At 39.9% G+C, this 14,714-nt stretch overlaps 1 protein-coding gene across 1 annotated transcript; it reads right to left on the bottom strand.

Annotated features, from left to right (window-relative positions):
• Window positions 1-4,579: 4,579 nt before the first annotated feature.
• On the bottom strand, window positions 4,580-14,230 carry LOC140998337 (protein NLRC3-like). The gene is made up of 8 exons (XM_073468606.1): window positions 13,954-14,230; window positions 13,478-13,567; window positions 12,140-12,265; window positions 11,955-12,008; window positions 10,469-10,558; window positions 7,056-8,910; window positions 5,075-5,248; window positions 4,580-4,889 (listed from the first exon to the last, which is right to left on the bottom strand). The coding sequence occupies exons 1-8, from the start codon at window positions 14,228-14,230 to the stop codon at window positions 4,649-4,651; spliced, it is 2,907 nt and encodes a 968-aa protein (XP_073324707.1). The 3' UTR covers window positions 4,580-4,648.
• Between the last annotated feature and the right edge of the window lie 484 nt (window positions 14,231-14,714).

Genomic DNA, 14,714 nt, shown 5'->3' with positions numbered 1-14,714 from the left:
CAGCTTTAGTCGCATGCATTCACTTCATCATACACAATATGCCTCAACTGCAAGTTTCAGTTAGAAACATGATGAGAAATCAGTAATAAGATGATTGAATAAAAAGAGTTTCTACCAGACAGCTGACATGTAATACAGCGACAGAATGTGACTGACATGCAGAAAATATCCAACAAGAAATGTTTCTCAAACCAAGAATAAACTTTTGAGCCAAAATAAATTAGATATCTACAATTTCATGACAACTGAGAAAAGTCAATCTGCTGACGAGGAACAAGTAATAATGAACTTTGAAGTTTGTATTCTGGTTATTTATCGCTGAACTACATTTGTCATAAATTCTGTATCGTAGTCGTCATTAAATGAACAGCAGCAGATGGTGGTGTGATGTTAGTCTTTTTTTTTTCTTTTTTAGTTTAGTTTATTTCAAACATGTAAATAAAAAAAAGAGAAACATTATCAGACAAAATGAAAAGACATGCACCAGTCAAAGACAAGTGAAGGAATGAAAGAAAAGCGAGAGAAAAGAAAAAACAAAACAAAACAAAACAAAACAAAACAAAAACATGATTCCTCTGTTCCCATTCATCATCCCAATTATTAGACATAATTATAGTAGTCATGATACATATAATGACATGTAATGGCCTATTTATTTACTCCTACATTAAATACCCATATCAATGTGCATCATGTGCGTACTCCGACACACACACACACACACACACACACACACACACACACACACACACACACACACACACACACACACACACACACACACTGTATAAACAGAGGCAACATAAAAATCTGTAACAAATGAAGTGGATGAATAAACAGTGAACAGCTGATGATATTTAAACACCTTCCTCACTCCTTTAGCGCATAAACATCTTTTCCTTATATTTCTTTTTGAACTGTTTTATGGTCGTGCATTCTTTTAACTCCACATTCATACTGATCCATAGTCTTACTCCAGCAACACAAACACAACAACTTCTCATTGTGGTGCACACCCTCAAAGTTTTGAAATGATATTTTCCCCTTAAATTATAACCCCCTTCCCTCTCCGTGAATAGTTTTTGAAGTTTTTCCAATAATAGATGATGTGTTGCCCTAAATATTACTTGTGCCGTTTGAAATGCCACTTGGTCTTTGACTTTTAGTAATTTTGACTGTAGGAATAGTGAGTTAGTGTGATCCCAATATCCAGCTTTATGAATGTATCGTGTTGCTCTCTTCTGAAGTATGACCAGTGAGTGTAACCTGCTTCTGTAGTTATTGCCCCAGATCTCAGCACAGTAGGTGAGATGTGGAAGGACTAGTTTACAAAGTTATATACAACTCTTTACATTAAAATGCAGGCAATGCCTCAGGCTCTGCATCTCACCCAGCTCCTTCCAGCTCAAAGAAGAGCTGCACTGCCTGCTCCACATTCAGTAGTCGCCTCATTGTTTTGACACACAAAACAAAAAAACGACTTCACTACACACTAAACACACTACACACTAAATATACACTCAAAACATGCTACAAGTCACAAATCTCTCAAATCTCAAAACTTGCTATCGCTAGCTCCTCTGTATCTCTGTCTCTCTTTCGCCACCGTCACTTCCTCTTCCTTAGCAACAAAATGCCATTTTTTGATTGGTTGATGTGGTGCATTTTTTGGACAACAGGAAAGGGAGTGTCAAGTTTTTTGCTTGCAAGCACTTTCTGCCTGTGAGCGAAGCCGTTTTCACCGTTTCTTCCTGCACCAAACGTGACGACAATATTCAGGAAAAAGCATTGTGTAAATTATTTATCATAATGTACTGCTGTAATAAACACTGAACTTAGGTTCCTACCAATAAAATTGTCCTTCCATCCATCAGGAGTTACTTGATCAGGAACTTTGTCCGCTACATCAGGTCCCACATTAACAAAGAATTCATTGAATTGTTTGACAACATCAGTCATGTTATAATTTTCTTTGTCATCACATAAAAATATTTCGGATGACTGTCCTGTCTTGGTCTGTTCTTTATCACCTTATTTAGTATGTTCCATAGTTCATTCAGAAGTTTACTATAATAATCTCTTCTGCTGATCCTTATAATATTAATTAGCTTATTTTATATGTTTTATGTTTAATTTCTGCCTCCTTAGTTCTCCGTCTCATGAATTCTTTGTAAAGTCTGTTTTTCTTTTTACAGGCATTTTGTATTCCCTTTGTAATCCATGGATGATCCTTATACTTTGATTTCTTCTTGATTGATCTTACAGGACAATTGTTGTCATATAACTCTTTAAATGTTTTCAAAAATGAATCATATGCCCTATTCACATCGCCATCATTATATACAATATCCCAGTTCTGTGCCAACAAATCCTTCTTAAATATATTTAGTGATTCTTCTGATTTCACTCTTATGTACACTGTCTTTTCTTTGTCTGACTGATGAGTTATGTAGTTAGTGTCATATATTATAAACACAGGAAGATGGTCACTGATGTCACTAAGTAATATTCCACTAATTGTTTTATTTGAAATATCATTTGTAAAAAATATTATCACTAAGAGTGGCACAGTGGGAAGTTATTCTGGTGGGTCTGGTGATTGTTGGATATAAATTCATACTGTATTATTGTATTGATAAAATCGTTTGCCATTTTGTGATTATTAGGGTTAAGGAGATCACTGTTAAAGTTTTATGACTTTTCTTTATAAACATTTTCTCCATCCAGTCTTTGAACAGTTCAATATTGGACCCTGGTGTCCTATATATACAGCTAATTAGTGCACTTTTGTGTTTGTCCATATATATTTCTATCCTTATGCACTCCAGTACATTATCAACAGTCAGACATGTTTTCCGACACCCTGAAGTTCAAATTGTTGTCCACATAGAAAGCTACTCCTCCCCCACCTTTGTTTTTTCGAACTACATGCATGAATTCATAGCCCTCCAGTTCAAAGTCCACACCTTTCTCTGTATTGATCCATGTTTCCGATATTGCAATGACGTTGAATGGATGTGTAAATTGTCTTAAGTATTCCTTGATGTGTGTGAAGTTTGCATAGAGACTTCTATCATTGATGTGTATACTGAGAGTTTTCTATCCTTATCAATGTGGCCATATTGCTCCTCTGTGTAATAGCAGCAGTTATTACTGACGGAGTTGAAGAAATTATTGTCCGGGTCTACGTCTCAGGGTGGACAGGGACTCTCAGCACATCAGCTACACACTGGGTGCCTGAGTACTGCGTGGCTGAGCTGCTGCTCCTCACTCGGTTGTTTGTGATCACACAGGCTGTGTTGCTGCTGCAGTGCAGCTCCTGCCTGCCCTATCTGTTTACATGGAGTTTAACTTTGGTGATTATCAATAAATATGATGACGTGATTTTCCTTTACCCCGCTGAAAGAGTAAGAAAGTGAGAGGGGCAAAGACAGGGAAGGAGGGAGAGAAAGAAAAAGAGGGCACAGGAAAATGATTGCCCATCACCTGTTGTCTGTGACATATTCTACAGATACAGACATGACAACTGTAGTGAAACGATGGCATGATGTCCATATGACTGTCTGCAGGTCTTTTTTAGGTGTGTTTTTGTAGAGAACCACGCGTGTTGTGATAAAAATAGGCGAGACTCCGAATCTCTACATGACGCATCGCTGCAGCCTCGCTTGAGTGAGAAGCACGACTCACACCATTTTGCCACACATGCTGCTCACACAGCCAGTGTGTCCAGCCTGGTGCTGTCTTCACTGTTATCAGCATCACTGTGCTGCTGGTTCAGACTGTGAACCAACAGTCCTCAGCTTGTCAGTGTGAAACAGTATGTGAGCTCTTGTTGTCTGTTCATACCTGAGAGTCTCTAGTCTCCAGTCTGGATCCTCGAGTCCAGCCGACAGCAGCTTCACTCCTGAGTCTCCTGGATGATTGTAGCTCAGGTCCAGCTCTCTCAGATGGGAGGGGTTGGATCTCAGAGCTGAGGCCAGAGAAGTACAGCCTTCCTCTGTGATCAGACAGCCTGACAGCCTGGACACACACACACACAGGACAATGTATATTTATGAATGTATAGAGACAGACATTCTGTGAATTAAATCTGTGAACTGTGATTTTGTTTTTCTCTGCACACTACATCTACTTCCTGTCTGTTGGTCCTGGGAGAAGGATCCTCCTCTTCCTGGTGTTTTTTTCCCTGTTAAAAGTTTTTTTTAAAATATGGGAAGTTTGCCTCACAGTCGAGGGTCAAATGACAGAGGATGTCGATCACTGTACAGATTGTAAAGCCCACTGAAGCAATGTGAAAATGATTTGGGGCTTTGTAAATAAAATTGATAGCAGACGTGATGTGACAGAAAAATGAAAGTACAGCCAGCTGCACTGGAAAAGCTCTGTGCTGATGAGAGCAGCAAGACTGAATCCAACAGTAAAGTTGTGGAAAAAAACAAAAAACCAACACCAAAACAGGGCTGTAAGATACAACAATTCAATTCATCAACTGATGAAAAAAACAACACGGATTAGAGCTGACATGGTGATTGATGAATATAACTTTACTGTACATTAACATAAATTATTTAACCTCCGAAGGGCATTGTATACCTTTACGAATAATACACAATGTCCAAAACTCCTACAATGTTTCATATACAGTATTTTAAGCACATTTTAAACAGATGCCAAGCAACATTTGAGTGGTCATTTCACAGAAACTGAAGTCAGACCTGAGAGTCTCCAGTTTACAGTGTGGACTCTTCAGTCCAACAGACAACAGGTTCACTCCTGAATCCTGCAGGTCGTTGTTATTCAGGTCCAGATGTCTCAGGCTCGAGGACTGGGAGCTGAGAGCTGAGGACAGAGCTTCACAGGTTCTCTCTGATAGATTACAGCCACTCAGCCTGAAGAAGAAATGTAGAGGACATGTGAAGACTTTTCTATCTGTTTGATTTAACTTCCAACTGTATTTTGATACACTCAGTTTCAGAGCAGTGTCTGAAAAGAGAACTGGTAAAATGACAGGAAACCAATGACAACATAAAGGAACAGTTATGTTCACTCAGTACATGTCTTTTATAATCCTGACCTGAGAGTCTCCAGTTTACAGTGTGGACTCTTCAGTCCAACAGACAGCGGCTTCACTCCTGAATCCTGCAGGTCGTTGTTATTCAGGTCCAGATGTCTCAGACTAGAGGACTGGGAGCTGAGAACTGAGGACAGAGCTTCACAGCTTCTCTCTGACAGATTACAGCCACTCAGCCTGAAAGAGAGTTTGTGATACTGTTTCTGTCATCCACAATACAAAATACATCACATTGCTGTAGAAACTGTTATTGTGTTGATGAGTCGTACAATCGAGTGTCTCGGGTGATCAATAGATGTTTAGACATGTTTAATGTTTTTCATTACACAGTTGTAGGGGCGGCTGTAGCTCAGTGGGTAGAGCAGGTGACCAGTGACCAGAAGGTCGCTGGTTCAAACCCCGGCTCCCCTGGGCAGAACCGAGCTACATGCCGAAGTATCCTTGAGCAAGATACTGAACCCCAAAACTGCTCCTGGCGCGCAGTTGGCACCTTGTGTGGCAGCCTCTGGCCTGCCCTGGCCTCCGCCCTATGAGAACTGGATTTGGCGACAGTAACCCCCGCAATCCCCTGAAACATCTCGGCGACGCTCATGGAAAAAGTGGTGGATAATGAACTGAATTATACAGTTGTGAAAAGTTCTACTTCTATCGATTTCAGTGATTATATCCTCACGTTCAACTCGCTGTCCATGTCATGTTTGTGTTTGTGTGTCAGATTAAATTACTTGTCTATGGACATTCATCTTATCTTTGGGTTTGCCAAGATATTGCAAGTGTGTACTGGAGAAAATGAGACACTGATCAAAAGGTTTCTTTACCTTGTTGTCATCTATAGTTGTTAGTGAATAGTGACATAATAAAACCACCATTAAAATGCTGAGGAAATAAATAATTATATTTACCTTACATAGATTTAAAGACAGAAAAAGGTTTAAAACAAAGTAAGAAGTTATCTAAACACTGTTAAAAGAGAATTAAGAAAAAGTAACATAGGACACAGAATTTACAGAGAGATTTTGGGAAGAAGTCTGTCTCATTCTCACTTGTCTCAGTCTTTGAGGTCTTTGTTCTGAAGCTACTGCTCCACCACCTGGTCACTGCTTGTACCAGGTTACTTTCACCTCTGTCAGAAGATTGATAAAATGTACACTGATGTAAATTGCCTGTAACTCCAAACTCAAGGTACTTTTACCTCCAAACAGTACTTGGCTAAAATCCTTCAGTACATTCATTTTATGTAAACATGTTGTGTTGGCACATTAAACTGCAGTTCAGTGTTTACCACTTAATGTTCCTCTGAACTCTCAGTACTGCTGTGTGTGTTTAGCTCCACTGGAAGCTTTTAGCTCCGTCAACTGTTACCTCTGTTAGCTCTCATGTTGTAGGGCTCGAAACAAACGGTGTCGCGTTGTCCCAATCTCAAATGAAATATTGAACAGACTATATTGTTGATACTGCATTTTGATTTCGATTGTGAAATTAATTAGGCTCATTCTGACCAGTTATTGATGTAAAATCGTGACACACTTAAAAATACAAAATATTGAGTCTGCAGTCACTCTAGTTTTGCAAGAACAATCTCAGCAAAATGTTTTCGTTTTGACTCTGTTGTCTTTAGGATGCCGTAACTGTGTGCTTCAATATTTTTTATTTATAATTTATTTTTGCTTCAGCTATGTCAAAGCGAAATCCACTTCTATGCAAGCTAGCCCAGTTGTCAGCAGCCTTGCCTTGGCAACGTGCATCAGTGAATTTGTTTGGCTATTTGTTGAAATATCAAAAATCCTTCTCCAGAATGACTCACCCACCTTTAAAATAACTAAAGTGCGACAGATTTTTTTCTTTCATGGCTGCATTAATGTGCAGATGTACAATGAAACTAATGAAACAATGCAAGTTTTTCAATTGATCAATAAATTAAAATCAAGAAGACTTTTAAGTGTTGACACTAGATACAGTAACTATCAGTGATCTGTTCACTTACAGAGCTTTGTTGGAGGCTTTGACCACTGGCAGCAGCCTCAGAAGAGCCTCCTCTGAAGCAGAGTATTTCTTCAGGTCAAACACGTCCAGATCTTCTTCTGATGACAGTAAGATGAAGACCAGAGCTGACCACTGAGCAGGAGACAGTTTATCTGTGGAGAGACTTCCTGATCTCAGGTACTGTTGGATCTCCTCCACTAGAGAACCATCATTCAGTTCATTCAGACAGTGGAACAGATTGATGCTTCTCTCTGGAGACAGATTCTTACTGATCTTCTTCTTGATGTACTTCACTGTTTTCTGATTGGTCTGTGAGCTTCTTTCCTTTTCCAGGAGGCCTTGAGGGAGAGTCTGATTGGTCTGCAGTGAAAGACCCAGGAGGAAGCGGAGGAACAAGTCCAGGTGTCCGTTTGGACTCTGTAAGGCCTTGTCAATAGCAAACCTGTGGACATTTGTCACAGACTTTTTGCTGAAAAACATTCTCACATGTTCGCCAATAGTTTGAGCTAGCTCTGACATCACATTCTTGTTTTTGTTAATGAGTGACATCTCTACATACAAAGCTGCCAAAAACTCCTGAACACTGAGATGGATGAAGCTAAACATCTTGACTTCATCATTCTTCCTCCCACGTTCCTCTTTAAAGATCTCTGTGAACACTCCTGAGAACACTGAAGCTCCTCTGACATCAATGCCACTCTCTTTCAGATCTCTTTCATAGAAGATCAGGTTGCCCTTTTCCAGCTGCTGGAAAGACAGTTTTGCTAATGACTCAATGTACTGAATGCACGTGTTTTGGTCAAACTTCTCATTTGTCTGATGAATCTGAAACCTCAGGAACTCTACATACATCTCAGTCAGGGTCTTGGGCAGCTCTCTTCTGGTTCTGGTCTTCAACACATCCTCCAGAACTGTAGCAGTGATCCAGCAGAAGACTGGGATGTGGCACATGATGTGGAGGCTTCGTGATGTCTTGATGTGGGAGATGATTCTGCTGGCCTGCTCCTCATCTCTGAATCTCTTCCTGAAGTACTCCTCCTTCTGTGGGTCAGTGAACCCTCTGACTTCTGTCACCACGTCAACAAAATCAGAATGAATCTGATTGGCTGCTGCAGGTCGTGTGGTTATCCAGAGGCGAGCAGAGGGAAGCAGATTTCTCTTGATGAGGTTTGACATCAGCACATCCACTGAGGTGGACTGTGTCACATCAAAGTCTGTTTCTTTGTTTTTATTGGTCGAACAGTTCAGTTGAAGGCGGTTCTCATCCAGTCCATCCAAAACAAACACTAGTCTGAATTTACTTCTGTCATACTTTTTGTTTCCTGATGACTGCAGAGCTGTAAAGATGTGATTCAGAGCCTCTTCCTTGATGCCTCTGGTCTCTGTGATACATTCATGAATGAGCTTTGCCAAACTTAACTTTTCATCCTTCCATAAGTTCAGCTGGCGGAAGGTAAAGGGGAATATGAGATGCACATCTTGATTGTTTTCTTTGTTAGTCCAGTCCAACACAAACTTCTGGACAAGAAATGTTTTGCCAATTCCGGCGATTCCATTGGTCAGAACTGTTCTTATGGATCTTTCTTTTCCAGAGGGGGGTTTGAACATGTCACTGGGTTGAACTGATTCCTCTGTTGTTGGTTTCACCTCCATCTGAATGACCTCATGCTGTTTGTTGAGGTTTACGTCACCCCCAGCTGTGACGTACAGCTCTGTGTAGATATCAACCAGAGGTTGCTCATCCTTCCTCTGTGCCCACCCCTCTTGTGCACAATTAAACCTATCCTCGAGGTTTGACTGAAGCATGTCTTGGTAATATGAGATGGGTTGTGGCTTTGGTACTGGAACGATCTCATCTGAGTGACAAATAGAAACAAAAAACAACTGACAAGCAGGATTTTGAATTTACGGTTGGAGCAAGATGTCAATGGAAACTATTCTTGATACTTGTAATTGTGTTACAGTAAGCTATCTTAACAATAGTCTAATAATAATCTCTTGTAGGCCCAGAAGTGCACACCTTTAATATATTTCACTCTTTCTTGTTTTGGGGAATCACTTGATGATGTTTAAATACCAATATCATTTAAACCACCACACATAAAGACCGGCAGTACTGGTTTTTATTATAACTGAGCCTGGTGGCTCCATACAGACCATTATTGATCTGGTTTCTTTGGTTTCCACTCAACAAAAAGGATGCAGGCCTTATCTGAACCACAGATGAGCTCAGCTAGCTTTCCACTGTCACTCCACTCAGTCCTCACAGTTATCAACCACTTTGACTTCATGGTCGGGTAAACCCCACCTCTCAGTTGAAAACCATGCACTGAGCTGACAGTGAGTTTCAGTTCATTCAGTCTGACAAACAGACACAGGCACAAGCTAACAAAACTGCTTCAGAAATAACGGTTATTATTCAGTCACCATCATGGCCTCCATGAAAAGAGTTGCACTCTGATCTCTTCTTCCTCTACACTCGACTCCATCTCTGCTGTCTGACCTCTGGCCTGCTCATACTACATAAGACCCGCCCTCTGAAGAATAGCAGCCAATCAAAAATTACAAATGACCACCTGCAACTATGACACCATACTTCTATAAGAATATTAGGAGTTGGCCACAAATTCTCCTCTATGGTGCCAATAAACCACTGGAGAAGAGGAGCATGCAAACGATAGAAAACCACGTGAAAACATGACGATGATATAATATTTGTGTTTGATGTATTAATGTGAGGAAGGTTACAGTCTCCTCATCACTACACACAGATCTGATGTTTTTCATCTCTTCCCTTGAGGCTTGAGTTTCAGTCACAGTCTGAATGTAAGTTATCATATACTGAATTCACTGAGTCGTCACATTTTCTTGTTGTCGATTCACCAACTTTTCCTACTCTGACATTTTTGTGATGTTTTGCACTTTTATAATACGACACAGACTGAAATGTAAATTTCAATCACTATTTTGAGCTGATGAGCTTCCTGGCTGCTGTAGCTGCAGTAGAGACTGAGTTTGATGCAGATCTGATGGTTAACTGCCTCCTGCAGCTCAATCCACTGTCACAACAGTCCCACTATAGTTTATAAATCCTCCTGACAGCTCACAACCACATACAAAATAATCTAAAAACTGATGTTACAGTCTACGGTACCCAAGGAAAAAATATTCAAGACCTTTGTAGATGGATTTTAAGACTTTTAAATAGCTTCTTGGGTCTTTATGAAGAAACTGAATTAAATGCTTTATTTGCAATGTCTTTCAGAGCTGCAGATACTCTGATACTGCTTCAACTAAAGCTCATCAAGTACTCCTGTCTCTGCTTTCACTCAGTTATAATGCAGTCAGTCTTACTAACTTTTAACTTTTCCAAACTAAAAACTAAACTTTGTCTTTCAGGGCTTCCATACACACCAGAGAATACAGCAGCTTCACCTTCACTCTGAGAGGAAGAAGGTCCTCTGTTCTCTGAAGTCTCTCCAACATCACCGACACTCACTGACACTGAGAGAGGTGAAGACAGAGATTATGGCTGGTTGCACCAACAAGGATTCATTTAATCTAAGATTAGCTCTAATCTGAGTTCAGTAAAACTAGGTTTAAAATGAGTTGATCCAGATTTTAAATTAGACAGAGCTCTGTTGCACCATTAAAATGAATCTCTGCTCAGTTAAACAATGTTTATTTATGTAATTTTTATTTATTTATTTATTATTATTATGTTATGCTATGATGATCTATTAATTTCCCCTCTAGGATAAATAATTCTATCTATCTATCTATCTATCTATCTATCTATCTATCTATCTATCTATCTATCTATCTATCTATCTATCTATCTAAACCAGAGTATTATTGATTTGATCAATTTGCTTACATTAATAAATTATGTTATATTGTACAGAGCAGTTTTCTGTGATTATTTTGTGCATATGTTTTGTGATAATTGCTGGTTGTGATGGTCAGTGCTCGGATTCATTTCCTTCCCTTCTTTGAGACTGTTTTTGGTCTGGTTATTGGTCCCTGATTCCAGGGCGGTGCCCTGTTTTAACGATTTGATTATTATTTTTTATTTAATTTTGATCAATTTAATTTTAACAATTAGTATCAATAATTATTAATTTCTAATAACCACACCTGCCCTACAATCAATCCCAACACTGTCATCAGGATTCACACACTCTGCTGCCATGTAGCGGCGACAGTTATCAAGAGCAGCTCCCCCTTTTACCACTGCGGCTTCACCGTGGTAACGCAGCAGCAAACAGGTCGTATGAAAGGAGAAACATCTGTATATATGTGTGCAGATGTGTGCTAAACTTTCAAACTCAAACAGATTTAACTTAAGACTTAAAGGGACAGTTAACCCCGACTCAAAACTAATATTTATTCCTCTGACCCGTCATGTTTGTTATACGTCTAGATTGTTTTAGTGTGAGTTGCCGACATATTGGCCTCAGAGATGTCTGCTGTCTTTCCAGAAATCATGACCCAGTTACTCAAAATAATCCACAGACTTTGTTGTGAGCAGTTTCATGTAAGAACTATGTGCATCCGTGCATCTACTCGTGGTTTTAGCTAAGTAAGTTAACTTAGCTGGCTATCATCATCTGTGATGTCACAAACACGAGCCTATCGTCCAAGAGCAGAGACAAGCTTCTGCGTGACGGATCAGTTGGCAAATTAACTTTGTTTGGCGCTTTGAGCACCATGAGCCATGATACAGCCTAGTTCAGCTTTAAGTGTGTCGTCTCCATAATATACTGTGTGTTCATAATATCTGAATCTAGTCATGTTTTAATAGTAGAAGTATGGTGAACTTTTTTATCATTTGGCTGTGACATACCTGTTTAATAAACAGGTATGTTGTATGTTTTTATGTGTGTAAACAGTCGAGTACCTTTGGTTTTGGTAGAAACATCAGTGGTCTCATCTGTTCTGTTGGGAGGTTGGACTGAAACAGAAACATACAACATCTTTTGAAAAATGCTAAATTTTTAAAGGCATTTTGGTGGTTACATTTCAAGCACAACATCAAGTATAAAAGGCTTTAACTTGACTTATTAATTCAGGGGGAACATTTACCTCCTGTGAAATAATTGGTGATATTGGTGATATTGTCTCTTCCAATGTTGACACCAGTCAAATGAGGTGCGTAGATGACACTTCCAGTCTGTGCTGTGACTGTTGTGCTTCCCGCTTGAGTTTCAGCTGTTAGAAAATAGACAAAATAATTAGGAACCACAACTCACTTTCCTTTTGTCGATGTCTGAACTATGTTAAGATTCTACTTTGTTAGAGCAGATTGACCTGAAAGATTAACAACAAATAAAGTCTGGTGAAGCCGCTGGGTCAGGCCAGTTGTTGAAGCTACATTATTTTGAAAATCATAAATAAATAGCCATGCTAGTAGCTTGGTTGCTCCCCAACACTGACTGTAATTCACCTTAAGATGATGATGAAAAACTACATAACACCTTTCAATGTGATGCAATCCAATACTAAGACATACAAATGGTGAGGAAATTCTGCCTTACTAAAAACAACCTGAACACTACAGCCTCAAAAGATTAAAGAAGTTTGTACTGGATGTGACGTACACTGGACTGTGAAGCGTGTCTGCTGGGTTCAGACCTGCAGAGGAGGTACATGTTTGTCCAGTTGAAAAGGGAAAACTTAAACCACAGAGAGGCAGTATGTCTTCTTTCACTCATGAAAACTGACAAGGCTTGCTTGGTTCTGATTGGCCAGTGAACCCAGTCCTGAAAAATGTCCCTCATGCCCTGAGAGGGCGAGTTAAGAGACCGGGCTGGACGGACGAAGAGACATCTTATCAACAGAATCAATATTCCTGCTCACACCAAGATAAGTTTGACACTATTTTATTAACAGTTACATTAAAAACATCAGATTTGCTCCGATCAGACCATGAATCTGATTAGATCGTGTCAATCCTGTGTCCTGGTGTAAGCAGGAATATTGATTATTTGATCTGCTGTGATTTGTCCTGTACTGGCTGCACCCAGAAGAGCAGCACTGCTGTGCACGGGGTATCTTCCATTTTCAAAGAGACATCTTATGTCCACATGTTAAACCTTTGACATGAAAGCTCATCATTCAAAGGAGAGCTGACCATGAAGTTAGCAGGACAACTACCAGGACCTGAACCTGAGAACTGAGGGAGAAGTTTCTAGGAGTTTTTATGTCACATTATTTACTTGTTTACCCGTGTATTTGTATTCATGCATTGTTTTCACAAGCTCACATTAGGTGATACAGACACAAACTGCAGAATCATTTCTGAACGTCTTTCCACAAACTGTTTGTTTCAGAGCGACACCTGTTAGACGCACAGACACAAGTTTATCTGTTGGTTGGTTACACCAAAAACTAAACTTTGTCTTTCAGGGCTTCCATACATACCAGAGAATACAGCAGCTTCACCTTCACTCTGAGAGGAAGAAGGTCCTCTGTTCTCTGAAGTCTCTCCAACATCACTGACACTCACTGACACTGAGAGAGAGGTGAAGACAGAGATTATGGCTGGTTGCACCAACAAGGATTCATTTAATCTAAGATCAGATCTAATCTGAGTTTAGTAAAACTAGGTTTAAAATGAGTTGATCCAGATTTTAAATTAGGCAGAGCTCTGTTGCACCATTAAAATGAATCTCTGCTCAGTTAAACAATGTTTATTTCTGTGAACCATCAAACCTCCATCCTCTCCAATAACAATTATTGATGCTTCAACCTTTTCTCCTAATTATGAAATCAGCCTCTTTGTTTTTCTTTGCTGAAAACAATGAGCTTCTGTACTGAGAGGCCTGTTCCTTTACAAGTATTGTGTCGTCGACTCTCTTCTTCTGAAAATGATATTAAAATAAAGAAATGTGACTGACCTTCTGGTCCTGAGCTGTTGGCTGACAGACTCTGCACCAGGTCATTCCTCTGTATCTTCTCTAAAATCTTCTTGGTCACCTTCAGAGCTCCATCAAGTGTGAAGGTGTTCACCATCAGATCCACTGTGTCACACCTTTTTGCACTCTCCAGCTTGGACTGTTTGATGGGTTGGTAGCCTTCCAGGATGTCAGACTGCTTCAGATGCCATTTGAAATGCTTGAATTCTTTGGATTTTAGATCCTCCAGAGTGTTGAAAATGTCCTCTGGTGTCATCATGGCTTCCTGCTAAAGACAGGCAGTGTTATCACCTGAAGGAAAACCAGCCAGGCTTCCAGCAGCTGGGAAACATCAGTGAAGACCGGTCTTAACTCTTGAGAAGCTGCTGCATTTATTATCGGACACACTGCGACCTGCACTGACAACGGACACAAACTGCTAACCTTTTTATTCTCTGCTCTGCTCGCAGTCATCGTCTCTTTTCTGACTCTCTCTCTTTTCTGACCACACTCTGCCTACGCACAGCGAGCACATGTTGATGATTACAACACAGAAACAAGCTTTGTTTGCGAAAGACTGCTGATAAAAAATATTCTACATCAGAGATCAGACGATGAGACGACCCTGGTTGTACGGACTGACCAATCAGAGGTCTGCCGTGTTTTAACTCCACCTGTTAGTATCAGATCAGTGTGCGAGCTACGTCAACAGGACAGTAACATGCATGGCTTCCTTCTTGCCTAAAATGTCTTCAGATAATTCT

Source organism: Pagrus major, chromosome 1 (genome assembly GCF_040436345.1).
Source record: "Pagrus major chromosome 1, Pma_NU_1.0".
Taxonomy (NCBI): Eukaryota; Metazoa; Chordata; class Actinopteri; order Spariformes; family Sparidae; genus Pagrus; species Pagrus major.
The sequence above is the reverse complement of the archived record's forward strand: the minus strand, read 5'-3'. Positions and strand labels throughout refer to the sequence as shown.

Excerpts from the sequence above, each read along its gene's own strand:
- LOC140998337 (XM_073468606.1), bottom strand. The coding sequence starts at position 14,230 with ATGATGACACCAGAGGACATTTTCAACACTCTGGAGGATCTAAAATCC. Across the intron at positions 13,568-13,953 it reads CAACAGCTCAGGACCAGAAG|TGTCAGTGAGTGTCAGTGAT; the intron begins GTCAGTCACATT and ends CCTCTCTCTCAG. Across the intron at positions 12,009-12,139 it reads CACCAATTATTTCACAGGAG|TCCAACCTCCCAACAGAACA; the intron begins GTAAATGTTCCC and ends TTTCTGTTTCAG.